The sequence below is a fragment of the Grammomys surdaster genome, unplaced genomic scaffold, assembly GCF_004785775.1.
Source record: "Grammomys surdaster isolate TR1022 unplaced genomic scaffold, NIH_TR_1.0 362, whole genome shotgun sequence".
In the NCBI taxonomy this organism is placed as follows: Eukaryota; Metazoa; Chordata; class Mammalia; order Rodentia; family Muridae; genus Grammomys; species Grammomys surdaster.
This window is the reverse complement of record NW_021604781.1, coordinates 3,188,545-3,210,230: the sequence shown is the minus strand read 5'-3', so window position 1 is coordinate 3,210,230 and position 21,686 is coordinate 3,188,545. Positions and strand designations below refer to the sequence as shown.

Genomic DNA, 21,686 nt, shown 5'->3' with positions numbered 1-21,686 from the left:
GAGGAAGGAAGGAAGGAAGGAAGGAAGGAAGGAAGGGAAAAGGAAGGAGAGAGAGGGGAGAATGAGACAGGGAGGGAGGGAAATGTCACCCCTAACTCTGCAGCGTTGAGGTGGGATCTCCACAGTAATGGATTCACAGTGCTACTGTGGCAGTGTGCTCACTCCCAAGAGCTCATCTGTCACGAACGAAAGGCCAGCCCTCTCTTTCTCTAAGGCACGTACTCCTTTGTTGCTCTTCTTTCTGCTATGAAATGACTCAAGCCAAAAAGGCCTCTACTCCTCTACCTTGAACTTCCCAGCCTCTAGAACTGTAAGAAATAAAGGCCAGTTCTTTATAAGTCACCCAGTCTCTGGCCTTTTGTTATAGTAACACATAGTCACTAGAACTTTGGGGCACAAAAGGGCACCTCAGGGCTGGTGAGCCCCAGTCACACAAAGCAAGCCAGACCTAGACACAGAGATAACTTGATCCTGACCCTGAGGAGTTTACAGAAAACCTGAAAATTCGCTGACAAAGTACAAAGTGTCAATAGCTCAGCCTGCCGTTTCCAGTACCTTCTCTTCAGACCAGGACAAGGTTCTCTCTCTAATTTCTCCTTTTTACATTTTTGGCAGCTCTGTGGTGTAATTATAGCAATGAGACACTACCAGTGTCATTTGGTTTTCTTATAGGCTAAAATAGAAAATGCAGTTGTGAACCTTTATCAACAAAATTTGGAGCCAATAAAAAACCAAGGCAAAGCCACAAAGGGGGATGGCTTCTAAGAATGCCAAAGGGAACAGGAAACAAGGCAAAGACAGAGCTGAAGATGAGTGTGACTGACAGTTCGCATTTTATGAAACCATCCTTGCCTCAAGAGTACTATGGCAGCTAAGTTGGGAAGATTCCACAGGATGCTGATCTGTTAGACCCCAGGACCAAACAACTAACTGCTCACTGCATCATGATGAAATAATTAACTTTGGAAGAATTTACTGAGACTAGGATGCCATCCCTCTGATGGCATCATGCCAAGCCTGGTTAGCATTCCAAGCTGTCCAGAGTGGGCATCAAGAGTCCACACCTGATCACGGGCCCCTCCACTCTCAGTGCAGCTGTGCCGGGCACCAGGACACCATGGGCTCCCACCGTAACTGCTTCCTGTCCCTGCTTGAAGGACCATTCCTTCTTAATAAGCCACAGAACCAGCTATGCCATTCATGGGAAAACAACATTTAGATGAAGAAACAGGGCCAGAGATGATTACAGCTCATGTTCCCCCTGTTTCCAAATAAGACAATCTTTTATCTCAGAAAACACAAAGGGATTTCCCAGGACTCATTAGTCATTGGCCACAAAACCAGGATGAAAGCCTAGGTCTTCCTAGTTCTGTTCCTCTCACTCCACCAGCCTGGAGGTCTTTAGAAACACCGTCAGCTCAAAACAATGTTTAAGTGCAACCAGGGTCACCAGCAACAATGGGAAAGATGAAACCCCTCTGGACCCAGGGGTTCCAGATAGCATAATTCCAACAGCCTTGGACACCTGCTGTGCTTTGCTCTCCGTGGTTCTGTGGCATCAAAGAAAACCAACCCGGATCATAAGTCTTCCTATTCGGTACTAAGCCTCTAGCTCAGTAGCTGACCGTGGCTAAGAAATGATTAGCTTCTTCAAACGATTCAATTTGTAAACGGAAAAAAAAAATAACCAAGGAGTGGTTGAGTTGGTTGATTTGAACAGAGCCAAAACACTCGTGAGTAATTTCCCCTTTGAGAAAGAAAATTGGGCTAAATGAAGTTGCTGACAGAAAATTTAAAACCCTGTCTTCTGCTTCCTTCATGAAAAGGCTGAGGTTTTCCAGGGAGGAAAGCACGGGGTTTGCTTTATGATCTCTGATGCCACAAGTTTTTTCCATAGGCTATCAATATCAATCAAAAAACGGGCTCACTGTCAAAGTCGCATATCAGTCGCTGTCAGACAAGAGAGCCATTATTTGTGCATCTCTCCCCCACACAGCTCCCAACCACACACCACAAGTCCTGACCAAGCCAACATTTCTACCTGGGTTTCATTTTCTTAAGCCCCAGAGATTTAAACAGTTACAATTCCGAATGCAATGCTTAGTTTGTAAGTTCTTCACTTAAGGGTGACGGGAGAGACCAGTGGCTAAGAGATCTTGTGGAGGACCCTGCTTCAGTTCCCATCATCCACATGACAGCGCATAACCACCAGTAACTCCAGTTCCAGGGATCTGACGCCCTCTACTGTACTCAAAGGGCACATGCACACGTGGCGAAAGCACGTACATGTGGAAAAAATAAAATTTAAAATCGTTTTTAAGTATGTATAATTTCTAAATTCATTAAACAAAATTTTAATTAGCTGCTGATAACCCTTGTGTAACACTTTAAACTCTCTGAAAACGAGCCTCACTCCGGTCAAACGCACACGTTGTAATTAAAACGGAGTCCGGGCTGAAAATACAGGACTCAACATTTGAACTTGAACTTTTAATGATCCTGTGTCCTTGGTAAAAATCACATAATTGCTTTCAGGCTAAATCCCCTCTGTTTAACTGGGAATATCTTTTTTTTTTTTTTTTTTTTTTTTTTTGCTTAGCAATAGAAGTGTCATTGAAAAGATCAAATTAAATAAAGTGTATCCAAATGCTTTTATTAGCCCTAAAGAGTCTTAACATCATAAGAAATTATTAGCATTATTTTCTCCTTGGAGGGATCCCAGAGCACAGTCAGATAATGCTCTTTTGAGAAAAGAAATACTCTATTCAAAATACTTTTACACTAATTATGGAGTAAAAAGTCGACTTGATCAAAGTCTTAATTAACATAACAAAAATTTTCAATTTTTTAAAATTATTTATTTATTTACATCCCAAATGCTGCCTTCCTTCCATGTCCCCCTTCACAGAGACCCTCCCACTCCTCTTCTCCTTTAAGAGGGTGGGGCCCTCCTGGGTATCCCCCCCACCCTGTCACATCAAGTCTCTACCAGAGTTTGCACATCCTCTCCCACTGAGGCCAGACAAGGCAACCCTGTTGGGGAACGAATACCACAGTCAGGCTAAAAGCTTTAGAGAGAGCCTCTTCTGCTCCAGTTGTTAGAGGGCCTGAGTGGTATGCTTTAAATATTGTTCTCTCGCTCATCTGTTAAGCTTATCAAGTTGAGACACACACACACACACATGCACATGCACACACACACACACACACACATATTCTCAAACAGCATCAATGATCAAAAATGGAGGCTCAGAGATTTTGGAAAAGTGTGACCTACTCTGCCTGGCTCCCAGGCCTGGCTCCCAGGCCTGGCTCCGGGTTCTGAGAGTACAAGGAATTCAGCAGCTTGGGCACCTGTGCAGTCCCTGATCTGGTCCTCAGGATGCCTTCCCACATGGCAGCATCTTCAGAGCGACAGTAATCAGGTTTTGGACTCTTTCTAGCCCCATGACAAGAATCCTTTCACAGACAGGAAGATGAAGCCAAGAGTAGGATACCCCAAGTCTTGAGGAAAGCTACCCAAGTGAAGCTTCTCAGTGATATATCTCTGTATCAAGAGTCTTTCCTAACATGACTGAAACTAGCCAGTCTGTCTGAACTATTAAGTCATAGTTTTCAAAGCAAACCTGGGCTGGACATGGCTCAGTGGGTGAAGCATGCTGGCTGTACATGCATGAAGACTGACTAGCGCACGGGTCCCAGAGCGCCGTTCTCAAAAACAAGCTGAGCAGCCACACTAGCTGAAAAGGTGAGCCCTAGATCCAGGGAGAGACCCTGCCTCAATGTATACAGTGGGGAGTGATAGAGAACACACACACACACATGCACACACATACACACACACACATACACACACACAACAAAAACAATCAAATGTGTTCACAAGTTGCTAATAGGACTCCAAAATCTATATTGTTGACCACAAAGATAGCTCAGTTGGTAAAGTGCTTGTCACTCAAGAGTGGGGATCCATGTAAAAAAGCCAGGCTTGGTGCCACACGCTGTAGTCCTGGAACTGAGAAGGCAGAGACAGATTCCTGAGGCATGCTGACCAGACAGCCTGGCCTAACCAGCAAGACCCAGGCCACTGAAGGATCCTATATCAAATGCAAGGTAGGGCTGGAGGAGATGGCTCAGTGGGTAAGAGTGCTTGCTATAGAAGCATGAGGACCTGAGTTCAAATCCCCAGCACCCATGTAAAAAGCCAGGTTTGGGTATGCGCACCTGTGATCTCAGAGCTGACAAAGTACAGACAGGAGGGTTGCTGGGGCTTACTGGCTGCCAGCCCACCCGAAGTTCAATGAAAGATCCTGTCTCAAGGGAATAGGGCAGAGAACGACAGGACACCTGACATCCTCTGCTGGCCTCTACATAACCATATATGGGACATACACCCAAGCATACACATGTACTTTGTCTCAGTCAGGGTTTTACTACTGTGAACAGACACCATGACCAAGGCAAGTCTTATAAGGACATTTAACTGGGTCTGGCTTACAGGTTCAGAGGTTCAGTCCATTATCATCAAGGTGGGAGCATGGTAGCATCCAGGCAAGCATGGTGCAGGAGGAACTGAGAATTCTACCTCTTCATCTGAAGGCAAATAGAAGACTGGCTTCCAGGCAGCTAGGACCAGGGTCTTAAAGCCCACACCCACAGGCACACACTTCCCCCAACAAGGCTACACCTTCTAAGAGTGCCACTCCCTGGCCATAATCAAACCACCACATGCATGTTCCCATACATACACTACATAGATACACCATATGCACACACACACACACAGGCACACACACATGCGCTTAGTCTGAGAAACAACTCCAAAGCTGACCTCTAACCTCTACACTCACAGCACTTACACAAGTACCCCTAGACACACACACACACACACACACACACACACACACACACACAGATACAGAACAACATCTCAGCTCATATAACAGCAAAAAGAAAAACGTTAGCTGTTAAGGATAAAAGATTTACATTTCCCATTCAATCTAAAAGAATGTCAGGGAATGGTTAGGCTAGGTCATGACATTTAGTACCTGAGAAGGCGTGACCTTTTCTTTTATCTCTTCAGACACCAAAGCAAAAGCTAGGAGAGAAAGAGAGAAACATATTTACATTAAAATTAGCAATCTGGATTCATTCTCACATTTGACAATTCTGCTTATAATAAGAGGGGAATGGAATATTTTAACAAGATATATTTTGCTCATTTTTAAACAGCTGCATTGCTACAAACAAGTATTAAAGGTTTTCTTCATCTTAGGCCCGAAATAACTCATCACTGTAAAGTCAATGAACTCCAGATATCAAGGAGAACATGTACGGGCTCGCGAACACGCATGCGCACGCGAACACGCATGCGCACGCGCATGAGCACGCACAAGCAAAGAAAACTTCAGTAGAGCAATTAAAATCTTTATAAACAACCAAAAAAATATAGGAAAAACATTTCTTCAAATTTTTGATTTACATACCAAAACTCCTGAGAAAGGAGAGGCTGGTGGTATAAAGCCGCACCTCCATTGTCCCTGCCAAAGCCGGAAGAGCAACAGAACTAAGGGTGGGGGGCACTTGTTGGTTGGGGCTGTGGGGTTGGAACTGCAGATGCTGTTTACAAGCCAGCTGGGAGAATATGCAGAATCCTACTGAAATTCCAGGGCAGGAGACTAAGGGAATTAAAATCATCCTCCATTCAGAGTGATTGAATGTTTTCGATTCGAGTCATAAATAGGCAAAGACCTCCTTAGAGGCACACTTAGGCTGAGCATTAAAAATAATAACAACAACAACATAAGACAGCGCTGGAAATATGAAGCAAAACGCTAAGCCAAAAAGTCAGGGAGTTGTATAACGAGTTTCTCCTAAGGAGATAAAAGGGGAGCATTGCTTGGAGGGTGTGGGGGGGTCAGGTCCTGGAGGCGGCATTCCCAGAGGAGGTGGGCACCATGCCAGTGCAGGCACATGGCATAGAGGCAGGTCATGGGGGAATGCCATCATACAGGCATGAGACAACCCCACTATCAGACTCTTCTATCTAATCCCTCCCCTCCCCCACTACACCCTCAGATACCCATCGCCTCTTGTTACCCATTAACATTGGCCCACGGGAAGTAATCTAAGACACGATCCCGCTGAAATGTACATGACTAATGGCTTCTTCATTTCCATTTCCAGAATGGCATTTCGAGAGGCAGGGTTGAAACTGAAGCACAAAGCCAGAGGGACCTGAATGTTGGCATTTAGATAAGAGTGGGCAGAGTGTGTGGCCCTGGGACTTCTTCAACAGTACACCCGCCTCGCACCTGCCTCAGTCCTCCCCCAACTCTTCTCTACTGTTCATTAGAGAACTCAATACCAACTCAAAATACGTATCTGGGGACCACTACTAATAGACTCTTATTACAAGCTCCACACTGGCAGGAATGTAATTTTATTGACTAATCAAGATACAAATAGCACATAGAAGTATTGAATGAATCATATCATATTGAATGAATGAATGAATGAATGACTGTCTTCATTGTTGGCCATATGGTTTCTTCACTGGAAGGCTACATCACCAGGCAGCACCTATCTAATCAATAGAAGAGAGTTCAGTGCCCACTCCCAAATTATTTTCATCACGATATAATGTATGTTCTTTCCCTGTACACACATACATGCATCTGAGCATGCTCACATAAGGGCGCACAGTATTGGTCACTTTCCTATTGCTCTGATAAAACACCATGACCAAAGCAACTTACAGAAGGGTTTATTTGGGGGTTATGACCCAAAGGAATGAGAGTTCATCGTGGTAGAGAATGGCAAACACAGTGACTGGAGCAAGATGTTGAGGACTCGGGTCTTAAACCACAGCACAGGCAGACCCAAAAGCTGAGAGCTGAGACTCCTAAAGCCCTCCTCTAATGACCGACGCACTTCCTCCAACAAGGATACAACTTCTTCCTAAGCTTCTCAAACAGCATCACCAACAGGGACCAAGTATTGAACACCTGGGACTATAGGGGACATTTCAATCAAGCCACCAGGGACACACACACACACACACACACACAGGGGTGGAGGCAGAGAGAGAGATGGTGAGGGAGACAAAAATGGAGAGATGGCTCAACGGTTAAGAGCACTTGCCACTCTTGCAGAGGACTCAGGTTCAGTTCCCAGCACCCACTTGGCAGCTCACGACCATCTCTGTCACTTGAGTTCCATGGGGATCCAAGGCCCTCTTCTGGCCTCTGTGGGAACTGCATGGACATGGATACACACACATGCACATGGATACACACACATGCACATGGATACACATACATATACGAAGACGATCCTCTTCTTTTACCTTCCCTCTCTCTAATCCTTCTGTGGAAGGAGGGGGAGCCATTCCTCAAGTTCTGGCTGATCAGCTGCAGAAAACAGTCTATGGTGAAGTTCCCCTGGCCAGAGGAGAGAAGACACAGAACCCTGGCCAGCATGTGGGCTGCCTTGCCTAGTGTCTATTCATAATCCCCCCTTTTAATCCCATAAAAGCCCTCTGGCCCTAGAATACCTAGAGATGGATATCTGAGGTTGGGAGTGGCCTCTGTCTTCTTTAGAATGGGCTTTGAATGAGCCTGTTTTCTCCTGTGAATTTCTGTCTCCTGGGTTTTCAGCTGCGTGGTAAACATCGTGAGCCATCTTGCTGAGGATATAGCTCAGTGGTCAAGGTCTGTCTAACATATACAACTAAGCCCAATCCCCAGGACTAGAAGAAAAAGTCTCCCCGCCCCCCTCAATCAGTTACTTCAAATCTAGATAACCAAAGGTCTCTGAGTTATACTTTCTCCTTTTATCAATAAAGTAACTTTCTCAGTTTAACAGGTCTGGTGGCATCATCTAACATCTAGAATTTTCTTTCACCTGACTTGTTTGCAGAGCCGGCGGGCTATGACTGGTGGGGGCTGCTGTGTCAGCAGCTTGAGAGGGGACAGCACACTGAGGAGGGCTTGCTTTCTCTGCTGGTTCTGGGAGGCATCAACTCAGAGCCCCTCGGAAAAGAAGCAGCTGCTATTTTCCAATGGCACTCTTTGTAGAAGAGCCACACAGCAAGGGAGAGATTGCCAATAAACAGAGGGAGCCTCCCAGATTCTCCCTGATGAGATCAAGACTCCATGTTCACTGGCTTCTCTCTCCATCCCAAAATACACAGATCTAGGCTTTTTAAAAAAAAAAAATTCTTTAAAAATAAAAAGCCTTCCATCATCTCCCATCACTCTGCTGTGAAATTAAAATCTTTTTTTCCACAGCAGAAATGACATACTGCTTAAAGCAGTGCTGTGAGGACGTCCATCGCTCTTTATTCCTTGCTTACAGTGAAATTTCTATAATCTAAACTGAACAAACAAAATCGTGATGGTGCCAGATGTGTTTTTATAATAGAAAAATAAATACTATTTTTATTATAAAATAGACACGTAATAAATCAAATCACAAAACGGTGAGTCATTTGAAAAATTCCTTCCCCCAAAACCCAGGTTTCTTGTTAAAAGATGACGAGAGAACGGTGTAACTGGGTTAAGAGGAAAAGGAGTAAATACGGTTTAAAAAAAAAAATACCCGTTTCCTTCAGCAGTTCTGACAAATGTTAACTTTGTATTACCAAAGCCAAGACAATCTCTCAAGAGCTAAAACGTGTTAGTCTTAAACGTCTAAGTTTTGTGGTAAATTAGGTCTCGATATTAATAGACCCAAGGCTTTCGTTTTCACGGAGTGGGAGGAGACAGATCACTGTGCTTGTTTTTGTTTTCTTTTTTTCTTGTTTCTTGTCTTTTCTTTTTAATTTTGGTATTTTGACGCACTGCAGATTCGGGGGTATGCTAATCAGAGGAGCAGGCAGAATATATCACATACAAATATAAACAGAGACTGAATAACTCAGCGCAGGATGATGAGGTTGGCAGTGCATGTGGAATGTGCAGTGTTTACACGGGGTTCCCGAAGTTGCCGGCAAGGCTTCGCGTCTACAGGAGATGGCCCTTATTTTTAATGTTCACAGTTGACTTCATTTTGATTTTAATATTAAGGTCTGGCAACTTCAGAGAGAGGGAGAGAGGGAAGGAGGGTGGAGGGAGGGAGGGAGGGAGGGAGGGAGGGAGGGAGCGGGAAGAAGGCTTTTCCCTCCCCAGTTCAGACCCTCCCAGCCAAAGGGACACCCAGGAAGGACCACCTGGGGTTCCATGCTTCCTGTTTCATTTCAGGTTGACTTCTAGGTTTGGCAGGGGCAAGCGTTTCTGAAAATCTGCCCTGAGTACCTTAACATGCAGTCGGAGAAATAGTCCAAGGTAAACCATGCTTTTCCGTGCCAAACTGCTGTTTAAAAGGCATTTTCTATTTTCAACATGAATTCTGGCGAACCAAGACTGTATTTAAGGTGCAAGTCAGGGCAGGCAATAGGAATCGGGCCCTTTTCACGATAACTTTAAATAATTCAAGCCAACGGATGTGTGAGCACGCCCAGAACAGAAAGATAATTGGGGATTTTTATAGGTGACCTGGGACGCAGTTTTATCGCTGGATGAAGCCCTTGTGTGTGCGGAGGAGAAACTGACGGAGTTAACTGAAGTGTGTGAGGGCTCATCGTCCTCTCTGGATCCTGCGAGTGGGCAAAAGACCCTGCGTCCAGGCAGGGAACACACTCCCACCTCCCACAGTACTTCCAGAAACATCCATCTGAGAAACTGAACAAAATTGAAAATCACATAAAAATACTCACACCCGCTGCACTAGCACCCCACCTTGGGAGGAGCTGGGGATTAAGGAGATGACAGCTAAGCCTTTAGGGCCCAGAGTGGCACCAAGAAAAGCCTGGGTAAACTGGATGAGGTTGTACACACTTGTAATCCCAGCAGTCCAGAGACAGAAGCCGGAAGGTGGTGATGAGGTCTGCCTTGGCTACACAGACCCTATCTCCAAAACAACACAGGAAAGTTCAGGCAATAGTGGAGGATCTAACCAGGACAACTCAGACTGTGCATCTGTCTGTCCAGTGGTCAGGAGCCCTGCACAAATGCCAAGACCGATGTGTACAATCTGATATAGTCACCAATAGGCCAGGTTTTGTTTGGTTGTTTGGTTGTTTGGTTGTTTGGTTGGTTTTGTTTGTTTTTTCTTCTTCTAGGGCCCTGTGGGAGGAAAGCTCTGGGTTTTCTTTCTTTCCTGTGACCTACTTAGCAAGGATTTCCTTTCCCCTGGCAGCTCTGGCCTCCAGGGGCTGTTCTCCCCCTCCCCCTCCCCAGTCTGCTGAATTTCACTGCAGGCCCCAAGACGGGGCCTTCTACCCTAGGACCACAGCTCAAGGCCAGTTCTCTCCAGTTCAACTAATGCTTTGAAGGTAACCCACTCCAGCTGATGGGACAGCCACAAATGCAATACCCATAGCTCAGCAGACTGGGCCCAAAGGAAGGCCAGAGGCCCAGAGCCTGTCTCTTCCTCTTCCTCTTCCTCTTCCTCATTCTGTGGACACCCACATCACCCAGAGCAGCTGATGACACACTGAGAAGCAGCTCCAGCCAGCACTGCCAAACCAAAGGATGAAGGGCCCATGGCTTCCTACTGGGACCAGCACAGAACCAGCCCACAAGTGATCAAGGGTCAGCCCGCTCTTCAAGTGTAATGTTTGGGAAAGGCCTTGGGCTGTGGCTGCCAGCTGCCATCCTCGCCAGCATCACTCACTGAGACTTTCATTTGTTCAACAGACAAGGGTAACTCTGTCTGCCTGTGAAGACTCATGCTGAAGACGAAGGCCCAGCTCCCCAGAGGAGCCAGTCTGTCAGAAAGCAAGAAGCTTGGAGGTGGATCTCTGCACCACTAGATTCCATTCCCAGGGGCTTGCAGTGAGATACTAAGGAAGCTGCAAACAGACTTTCCGCATCCTGCACTGGACAGGCCAGGATGCCCAGAGCTGGGATATCCAAGGGATGCTATGATGTGCAGGAGAGAGGCTGGACAGGGACACCGGAGGGAGGGGGTGACTGGTAGGGGGAAGTAGCTATGTTGGGGATACCTGGTCACTGAGGTGGAGTCACTTATGCAAGGGAATGACAAGGTTAGGAATTTACAGTGTGAGCTAGGGAGGGGACTTGTTGGGATGGGGACATTTGGTTTAGGGGAGTGGCTAAGGGGATGGTTGGGGTGAGCTCACCTGGTAGAGAGATGATGGAACAGGGACACCTGGGGGTCAGCGACTGAGAACTGTCAGTAGGGATACCTGGAGGGCAGAGTCATGGGGTAGACAGGTATAATGAAGGGCTTCCTTTTTGTTGTTTTTTTGTTGGTGGTGGTTTTTCGAGACAGGGTTTCTCTGTATAGCCCTGGCTGTCCTGGAACTCACTCTGTAGACCAGGCTGGCCTTGAACTCAGAAATCCGCCTGCCTCTGCCTCCCAAGTGCTGGGATTAAAGGCGTGTGCCACTACCGCCCGGCCAACGAAGGGCTTCCTTAAGAACTTGGTTTTCCCCTTGGGTATGAAAGCATTTGAGGATCCTAAAGACAGGAATGCAATATGGGGCTGTGCTTCCTAGAATGACTTCTCGAGCCAGTGTGCGAAATGACTTATCGGGACAAAAATGGGCACACATGTGCCAGCTAGGAAGCTACTTGTGCAAGAATATATCTAAGCCTGATTGGAGTTGGGGGGATTGCAAGCTGGCACCCTAGGCTGTCAGGCTGAGGGAAGCAGACATGCGGTAGCTACAAGTGGGGGAGAAGAGCCCAGGAAGGCTGTGAAGAAGAGTAGGGCACAGGTGACCCCACCTTGAGGATTGGCAGGAATAGCAGGCCACGTGGTGAGCAGACGTGAGGTGAGTCAGCTCCTGGACTGACTTACCTACATGGAGCGGCACACAGTTCGAAGTCAGTGCACAGCGCAAGGAGACTGGTGCCCCAAGCCTGCCCAAGTGGTATAGTAAATATAGGCAGGATTTTGGCCCCTTCCAGGCAACCATGCCCTGGAAAACACAGACACACACGCACACACACACACAAACACACATATACACACACGAGCACAGTGCCTAAGGAGACCCCAAATTGGGCAGAAGGCATCAGAACCCCTTGAGCTGATGTTACATGCAACTGTGGGCCTCTGGGCATGGGTGCTGGGATTTGAACTCAGATCCTCTGCAAGAGCAGTAAGTGCTCTTAACCACTGAGCCACCACCTCTCCAGAATTCTTTTTAAATTTTTCAAAGGACTCATGTCCTTCAAGTGGACAAGAGAAAGGAGTCACCACAGAGGAGACCTGAGCCCTAGCATTGCCTGACTATTAAAAGGTAGCGTGATACAAGGCTGAAAGACAGCCCGGCCCAAGAGCAATGCATGGGACAGAAATGGGAATAATACATCCATTTACAATGAAAGAAAATTTGCTTCTCTGATTTACATCTTGATTAAAGAAATTACTCAAGACGGGGGACGGGGAGAGACTATGTCAACGCAAACAGTTTGGAGGAGCGATTCAAGACCTGTCTTTATAAGGATGTTCTATGACCTGAAACAGTCAGAATAGTGCCTGCTCACGCAGCCTTCTCCAAACACACTGAAGTCCAACACAAAGCAAATATCCAAACAGGAGGAAATTAGCTCTTTGTACAATTCCTCTAAATTGCAATCATCCTGTTGAATGTTAACTGTCAGGCTTTCCCTTTTGAAAGCACAATGGACCACTCGCTGATGGGCAGTTGATCCATTGCAATAAAAAGTAGAATTTGAAAATCCCCATCAGTACCACTCGATCCACGCTGTGTACATCTGAGACACGCTTACTTGTAGGCTTACTACAGACTTCCTTGCGTTGACTCTGAAAGTCTTTGCAAGAATAACCCACTGCTGTTGGGTTGTTTCTTTAAATCATGAAAGTCCCTTCAGAAGGATATGAAAATCTGTCAAATTATATATGCTGGTTAAGTTTTTGTCTCCTCGACACCATGCTGGAGTCATCTGTGAAGAGGGAACCTCAGTTGGGAAAATGCCTTCATCATGTCTGCTTGCAGAGTGTTTACTTGATTAGTGATTGATGGGGGAGGGCCCCGCCCACTGTAGGTGGAGCCATCCCTGGGCAGGGGATCCTGGGCTGTATGGGAAAGCAGGCTGAGCAAGACAAGGACAGGAAGCCTGTACATAGCGCCCCTCCACGGCCTCTGCATCCCCTCCTGGCGCCAGGTTCCTGTCTTGAATTCCTGCCCTGATTCCTTTCATATCGGACTCTAACCTGTAAGCCAAACCCTCTCCCCCACAAGTTGCTTTTTGTCATGGTGTTTATTATAGCAATAGAAAGCACACTAAGACACCATGCTGGAGACAGTGAAAGACTTCTTGGTCTAAGTTCTGGAGTTTCTTCCTTTCCTAAGTAGAGAACCTCCGACTGATGAGAGCTCAGGCTCTGTTCTATAACAACTACACAGCTCAGGCCGGGCAGTGGTGACACACACCTTTAATTTCAGCACCCCGGAGGCAGAGGCAGGCAGATCTCTGTGTTCAAGGCCAGCCTGATCTACAGATCAAGTTCCAGGACAGCCAGGGCTGTCTTGAAACACACAGAACAATTACACCGCTCATCTTAAAGGCAAGGCAGTTCTGAGACATCTTTACATTTTATGGACATTCATGAAAATCATCCAGTAATGGTCACAGTTTGGTACCCAGGCCTAAGGTAGGCCAGAAAGAGGTCCCATACCTGGCTGTGCACACAGGTGCCTTATTTAAAAGGCACATCCACAAACCTCATCTGAGACTGAGCTAGAACCCTGGTAGGGAAGTTTGGAGTCGGTTGACCCCAAAGGTTTAGTTGTTGTCCTAACTAATGCCTTCATCACATAACTAGGTTTCCGTTGCTCTGATTAAACAGCATAACCAAAAGCAAGTTGGGGAGATGAGGGATCCTTTCAGCTTCCAGGTTGTGGTCCACCATCCAGGGAAGCCAGGACACAAACTCAAGGCAGGAACCTGGGGTCAGGAGCTGATGCTGAAGCCATGGAGGAACACTGCTCACTGGCTTGTTCCTCGTGGCCTGCTGGGCCTGCTATCATATAGCACCTAGGACCACTTGCCCAGGGTGGCATCACCCACAGTGATCTGGGCCTTCCACATCCACCATCAATCATGCAATCATCAATCAATCAATCAATCAAAAAAAAAAAAAAAGTCCCACAGGCTTTGCTCATGGGCCCATTTGGTGAAAGCATTTTCTCAACTGAGGTTCACTCTTCCCAAATAACTCTAGCTTGGGTCAAGTTGACATCAAACTGCTAGCTTGTACAAGTTGGCTGATACGAAAATGCTGGAGACAGAAGGGGCCCAGAGAGATGATCAGGTTATGAGGCGCTAGCCTAAGAAAGTGTGATTACCCTCCCTCTCTCTCCCTCCCCCTCTCAGGGGAAGCCCAGGCCTCCAGGGACTGGATCACAGTTTTATTGTAGCGGGCAACCGCACACACCTCGTCTTCACATGTCTGCATGTGTTCCCGCCACGGCATACCATCTACTGCCAATGTTCACCTTCAAGAGCTGTGAGCTAAATTAAATGTCTTTTCTTCCACTCGGCCACATGTACACTGCAATATGGCACAGACTACGTTACCCGGAATCTACATTTTAACAGATGTAAGCATTTGGAGATGTTGAGATGACTATCATATACACTGATGCCTGGAATGCATCGGGAGGGCGACCCAGAACTCAGGGGAACTCCATGGGGCTAGTTCCATAATCTCGTCTTTTCGAATCCTTCTCTTCACAACTGATATACAAACTCGCATATAACCAGCCTCAAGGATCTGCAGAAGGTAAATCCACCCTGACGTAGTGGCAGCCTTGAGCTCCCCACAGCAAGCAATAATGCAAACAGCAATAGATCACTCTTTTGTTTTCCTAGCTTAGCCCATTGGACCTGAAGATAAGTCACGCCTCTCGGTAAGACGGCGCTGCGCTGTTGTATCTGATAGATGCAAATCTTCTCTAATGAGACTTACACTCTTTCTTTCCCCCCTCCCCAAACACACAGCTTCATATTTACAAAGACTGCTTTCTTCCCCAATTGTCATAATGTTTCCAATGTGCACATATTTTGAGTAAAGCAAAGATGAATTATTTTGTCGAGCTTTTCTTCCTTAAAAAAGTAAAAAACAAAGACAAAAAAAGTACTGAGAGTGTCTCCTACAAAAATAACCTCCTTGGGGCCAGAGAGACAGTTCAGCGGTTAAGGGCACTGACTATTCTTCCAAAGGACCAGGGTTCAAATCCCAGATCCCATGTGACAGCTCACAACTATCTGTAACTCCAAGATCTGACACCTTCACATAGACATACGCACAGGCAAAACAACAATGCACAAAATACAGATAAATATAAATTTTAAAAAATAACCCCAAAGTTTCTCCTCAGTGAGCATGCTCTTCTGATTTCTAACTTTTCACCTGACACAGAGCCTGAACAATTTACATGTACCCTAAACTTGACTTGGCCAGAATGCCCTCACTTCCTCTCCATCCCCTCAAGATTAAAAGTCAACTTACTTAATCCCTCAACTTACCTATATACCTGTACGCTTAATTATGCTTACTAGGTATAACTGTATACCTCAACTTATGTTAGTAAATTTTCTATTTCACATCTTTAACTACAATAAAAAGAAAATTCTTTTAATCCTGACTCTCCTCTGAGTGCTAACAGAAGAACCCAGACAGTAGCCTCTGGCTAGCTTCTGGGGAAAACAAGATCATTGGTGTAGCTCAGGGTAGAGTACATGCCTAGCTTGCACAAAGACCCTGGATCTTTCTGTTAAGAGTGTGTGAGTGTGTGTGTGTGTGTGTGTGTGTGTGTGTGTGTGTCTGTGTGTGTCTGTGTGTCTGTGTCCACCCCAAAAAGGCCAGAAGAGAGCATTAGATCCCTTAAGGCTACAGTGAGCTTCCTGATGTGGGTGCCTGGAACCATACACTGGTCCAATGGAAAAGCATCAAGTGCCCCTAACCACTGAGCCATCTCACCAGTCCCAAGACCCAGGGGTTTGATCCCCAGGTTACAAAATAAAGCAGGAAATGAAAAGATGACTCATTCTTACCCCAGTTTTCTCTCAGCCCACTGCCCCAATCAATCATGGAGTCTGAAAGTATCTCTTGGGTTTTAAAATAGTTTTTTAAATTACCTAATACAAAAGAATGTGTTTCATGATGGCATCTTCATAAATCCATGTGTCATGAGGGCATCCAGGCAGGCATGGTGCAGGCAGAGCTGAGAATTCTACATCTTCATCTGAAGACTCCTAATGGAAGACTTTCAGGCAGCTAGGGTGAGAATCTTAAGCCCATCCCTACAGTGACCTACTCTAACAAGGCCACACCTCCTAATAGTGCCACTCCCTGAGCCAAGCATATACTAACCATCACGCCAGGCAACAAAACTGTTAAGTATCTGGGCAGATTTCTCCTGTGCCTTGTAAGATACTTCAAGGCAGCAATTCTCAAAATGTGGGTCGTGACCCCTTGGGGGCTGCCTAAGACCGTTAGAAAACACAGATATTTACATAAGAAAGTATTATGAGTCGTAATAGCAGCAAAATCACAGTCATAAAATCACAACAGAAGTGATTTTATGGTTGGGGGTCAACACAGCATGAGGAACTGCAATGAAGAGGAACAGTGTTAGGAAGGCTGAGAACCACTGCTTCCCAACATCCCTGGCTCTAGATGCTACACAGGTGACCCAGAGACATCCAGAAAGCCTCTTGCTATTAACAAGCATTATTCTGTTGAGAACTGCCACACCAGACCAGATGGAAGGCAAAGGTCTCCCTGCAGCACGGCCTTAAAGCATCCTGAACTTCTGGTTTAATTATTGACTGTCACTTTCCCTCCTATGCAGCCATCTCCACAAGGGTGGAGCTAGCTTACTCTTGTTCCTGGGGCATCTCGGTACCCAACACAGAGTGGGTCCTCAAAAATTACCTTTGAATAATGAAGCTCCAAATAGTCTTTCCGTTTAACGGTCTTCTTAAGGATTCTGAAATCAACTCTATCTAGCAATTCAAATGTGTTCCCCCACTGAATGCAGTTTTCTTGGCAGAGGCTTGGGTAAGAACTTTGAGGTCATGGTATTATAGGATTTGACGGTGGGCTCCAGGCAAAGATCATAGGGCCAAGTCCGGGACCAAGCAGATTATGACAAGTTGCCAGAGGCGGGTCCCCAATGACAATGAATCTAACTGGAGAATTAAAACCACTGCCAGTGATATCTATGAGTGACTTGAGAAACAAAAAGAGACATTGCAAAATCAAAAAGAAAGAAAGAAACAAACAAAAAAAAACTCATGCACAAAATGCAGAACTAGGTTTACTCTTTCTGTCTTAACATTTCTAACTCAAGGCAATGAAAAGAATCCGAGCAAGACTTGGCTCGGAAGAAAAAGAAATCATCTCAATTTGGCAGGTGCTAAGAAATACAATCTTGGCTCACTCGGAGAAGAGAGACAGGGACGTGGAAGATAAAAGCTAATAGCTATTATTCTACCATTGGTTTGGGTCATCTTTTCCACAGAGGTATCAATTAAGATTGGTTTTGGCTGCATACAGTCTCCTGCAATAGAAGGCTGGAAGGAGGTGACAGACAGGGCTGCTGTGGCACTCCGCATCCATCTGGTATCCAGGCTGTTTTCTTCTCTCTACCTGCTTTCCTGTTTTCTTGGTGATCTCATGGCCACGAGGTGGCCTTCAGAGCCTCCCAGCCATCAGGTCCACACAACTCAGGGAGAAGGATAAAACAAGCCCCAAAGGTCTATATCCTGGCTGCGCCAGACACTTTAAATGAGCATTCTCATAATCCTTATAGATCTCTCATTGGCCACCCCAATTAACAAGAGCCATTGAGAAATATCTCATAATGACATCATCACGGGTATCCCTCTGCCCATCCTTTTAAACACTATATAATCCAAACAAGCCTAGCTAGACAAAGAAAAACCAAAGGCTACAAGGTAGACAATAGTCCCTTCTCTGGCAGATTCTGTATGCTAAAACCTTACAAGACAGCAAAATTCCCAGGCGTCTATCAAGTCCCTGTCCCAAGTTTTATATAAAACAATGAAGGCTCAAAGCCACTAAAGGCCATAGAGCTCATGAATGGTGACTAAGGGGCTGTAAATCTCCCTCTGGAACTCATTCCAGACGCTAGAACTGAAGCCACCACAACTTCCTGTCTGCATACACACGGGTTTAAAATGAAATTTCTATGTTGACTTTCCTAAAATAAAATATAAAATGAATGTGCTAGCTTGGGAGGAAACTACCCAGTCAGACCACTCTTACAGGGGTGGACAAAAGCTTCTTCTAAACTATCAGGATGATTCAATGACTCTTACGTCATGTATGTTACTCTCAACAGGATTCTGAGTGGAGGCCACATCTTTAGACATTTCAATGTCCCTCTCCTTATATCAAAGGACAGAACTAACACCAGGCACGAAAGAAAGAACAGGCTCATTCTTGTACTAACTCATGGAAGCCAGTTCACAAGACTCTAAGTGTCTCACAGGGGCTTGGATTTTTTTAAGATTGATTTTATTTTTATTATAAATAATTTGCCTGTGTATAGTATGTATATGCACCACACATGCCTGGTACCTATGGAGGTCAGAAGGTGGCATCAGAACCCCCGGTACTGGAGTTTAGATGGCTGTGAGCCACCATGTGGGTGCTGGGAACTGAACCCAGGTCCTCTGCAGGAACAGCCAGTGCTCTTAACTGCTGAGCCATCTCCCCAGCTTCTCACAGAAACCTTTTAAGGGGTTTTATGTCCCATTTATTGTGTTTATCTACTGACTTCCTGAGGTTTGGAGATATCTCTAAAAACATGTTGACATTTTAGTTCATTCTGAATGTCTTTCCTGTGTTTTCATCAAATCAAATATCCCCTTAAGGGGTAAGAAAATACTAATGTGTCTTTCAGCCTATATGCTGCGTCAGTAATATACAAATATTATTATTAAATGCAATGCTATAAACAGAACACCAATTTCAGCCACCACCCACCCAGCTGGATAGCTGCAAAGCCTACTGGCAATAAAGCAACGGAAGCAGCCTGGGTCACCCAGTTTCCCAGCCCTGTTGCCTGCCTTTCCCCAGGACTCAACAATGTTTTCTCCAACCCATGGTCTCTGGCCAAATTCCTCATGATCAATTGCTACCTTCTGGGTCCAAGGTGCCCTAACATTTTAAATTACAGTGTTGCCAAATTAATCATGTGAGTGAGCAATTAATTACAAGCTAATCTCGCTCAATTTTCTCACACTTAGTGAGCACCGGAAGAAATGCCAGGAGTACACAGAAGCAAAACAAAAAACGTCCTTATTCAGAAAGCATAAATCCAAATACAAACGAGCTGTCAAGGCTCTCGTGGACTAAGTCTTTCCCTAAACTGCTCCACTCTGCCATTTCTAAAACTCTGAAATTCTGCCTTTTCAGAAGCAGGAAACACAAGCAAGTCAGGGTTAGAGAAAAGTATTATGACAAGCTGCAAAGAATCTTTTTTTTTTACCCACGCTTTCAAACTTGAACAAATATCATAAAAAGTCATTCGCGATGACTTTATAACTTTTTCTCACATCATCTTAGCTGAAAGGGGGTGGAAACGGCCTCCAGAAAATGGAAAGAAAGGAACGACAACTGGACAGCCTGAGACCAGTTCTCTGGTTTTCCCTGAGGCCCCAAGGCTCCTAACTCCCTGACCTCCCTCTCCTCCTTGCCCAACTGCATTACGAAGAGCACAGGTCAAGTTTGTAGGTTCCTAGGGAGTGGTACAGAGAAAGAGGAGGTCTCTGGAAATTATAAGAGCTGAAGGTACAGCGAGTGCGACGCAAGGGATACGGAGGGTGGGGGAGGGCTTTGGGGCACAGGGCGTGCTAATGGCTGTATCAGTGTTCTTTGAGGCTGGGTAGGGTCGCAAGGGACACACGATGGAATGCATAGAGTACATAAGGCAAAATGGTGTGTGCTTGACTGGGGAAATGGGGGGTGTACATAGTGGGACAGGGGTCATGCACAGCAGGAGATCCAGAGTACATACGGAGGAGCGGGAAAGGAGGTACGCATGGCCAGGCGCAGGTTGTCCACAACAGGAGGAACAGAGTGCACAGGGCGGGATACGGGGGAGTGCACAAGGTAGAGAACGGGTGCACACAGTGGGATATGGGGTATGCACGGTGAGGTGGGGGACGGTTTTCAAGGTCGGGAGGGGTTAAACGACGTGGGACTCGGGATATGCAGGGCTGGGCATCGGGAATGCATACGTTGGATCGAGGGGTGTGCACAAGGTGGGGCGCGGGGATGCACATCTAGGGGGATGGGGCGCACAACTATGGGACTCATGAGTGTAAGCTGTAGGGCACAGGGGCACACGGTAGAGAGCAGGGAGTGTACGGCCGGGCACGGAGTGCGCACAAGCAGGGGGTGCACACGGTGGGGCGCACGGTGTGCACGTAGTGGGGCGCAGAGTGCACACGGCGGGCCGCGGCATGCATGCCGTGGGGCACAGAATAGATACGGTGAGGTGCGGAGTGCACACCGCGGAGCGCCGCATGCATTCGGCGGGGCGCTGGGGACACACAGGGCGGGGTGCACATAGTGGGGCGCGAGGTGTGCACCGCAGGGCGGGCGGGCGGCGCGCAGGGGCGGGCAAGGCGCGGCCTCTTGCAAAGTTTCTAGCAGTTGCGCGGCGCTGGCTCCGGACCCGGCCGCGCCCTCCCCACCAGCCCGCGTCCCCGGGCGGAAGGAGGCGGAGATGGCGAGGGCGCGGGTCGAGGGTGGCGCCGCTAGAGGGCGCTGCGGCCCGGACGGGGCGGGACGGGGCGGGCGGCAGCTGGAACCGCGCGGGGGTGGCCGGCAGCCCCGGACTCCCTCCCCGCGCCCGCCCGGGCCGCTCGTTACTTACCCGCGGAGCAGCTGAACAGCGCCAGCAGCGCGGGCGGCCGCATCCCGGCGGCGGAGGCTCCGCGCCCTTCCCGGAGCCGAGCTGCGCGGACGCCCTGCGCGCCTGACCCTTCTCGCGCTCCCCTCCTCCTTCCCGGCGCCGCGCCGGCTCGGGCTGCGCCCTCTGGCGGTCGGGATCGGGAGCGCCCCGGTGTACGCTCGCAAGCGCCGCGGATGTAGGTGGTCCTGCTGCCCAACTGGACCGCGCCCTCCTCTGGGCATCTGATCTTAGAACCTCTTTTCTGCCCCTCTGACACCTCTGCCTTCATGTCCTTCCCTTCCCAGAACTTCCTTCCCCATCCCAGCAGTAGATCACTCACTCCCCATACTGTCCTCAAAGTGAAGGAGGAAGGCTCGTTTTTCTTCCCTGCTAATGGACTATATTCTGTTTTTTAAAAAAGCAAAATCGATAATTCAACTCTTAATATTGTTGGCACCGATGTTCTACTTTGATGAAGGTGTTTTTAATCAGCTCAACTAATTTACTTAATATCCTCTTTTTAAATGGCATTTGATTAATAGCTTTGGCCCAGAGTTTTGCTCTTAATAGATGTTGGTGTAAAGCTAAATTTTTATAAATGTTATTTTGAGTGTTCACTATGATGGAAGAGAGAGGATATACATTTATTCAAGATACCTGATGAAAATGAATCAATTAAGAACACAGAGTAGAGTGAGGTGGAAAAGCCGCG

The 21,686-nt window shown here is 46.9% G+C and overlaps 1 protein-coding gene across 1 annotated transcript in view; it reads right to left on the bottom strand.

Annotated features, from left to right (window-relative positions):
• The window catches only part of B3glct (beta 3-glucosyltransferase), an 84,047-nt gene extending 63,011 nt beyond the window's left edge, over nt 1-21,036 (bottom strand). The window contains exons 1-2 of the mRNA XM_028779760.1: nt 20,957-21,036; nt 5,049-5,098 (exon numbers count right to left, since the gene is read on the bottom strand). Of these exons, the coding sequence (XP_028635593.1) occupies nt 5,049-5,098; nt 20,957-20,999 (93 nt within the window). The 5' untranslated portion in view covers nt 21,000-21,036. The remainder of the gene's footprint in view (nt 1-5,048; nt 5,099-20,956) is intronic.
• Nucleotides 21,037-21,686: the final 650 nt, after the last annotated feature.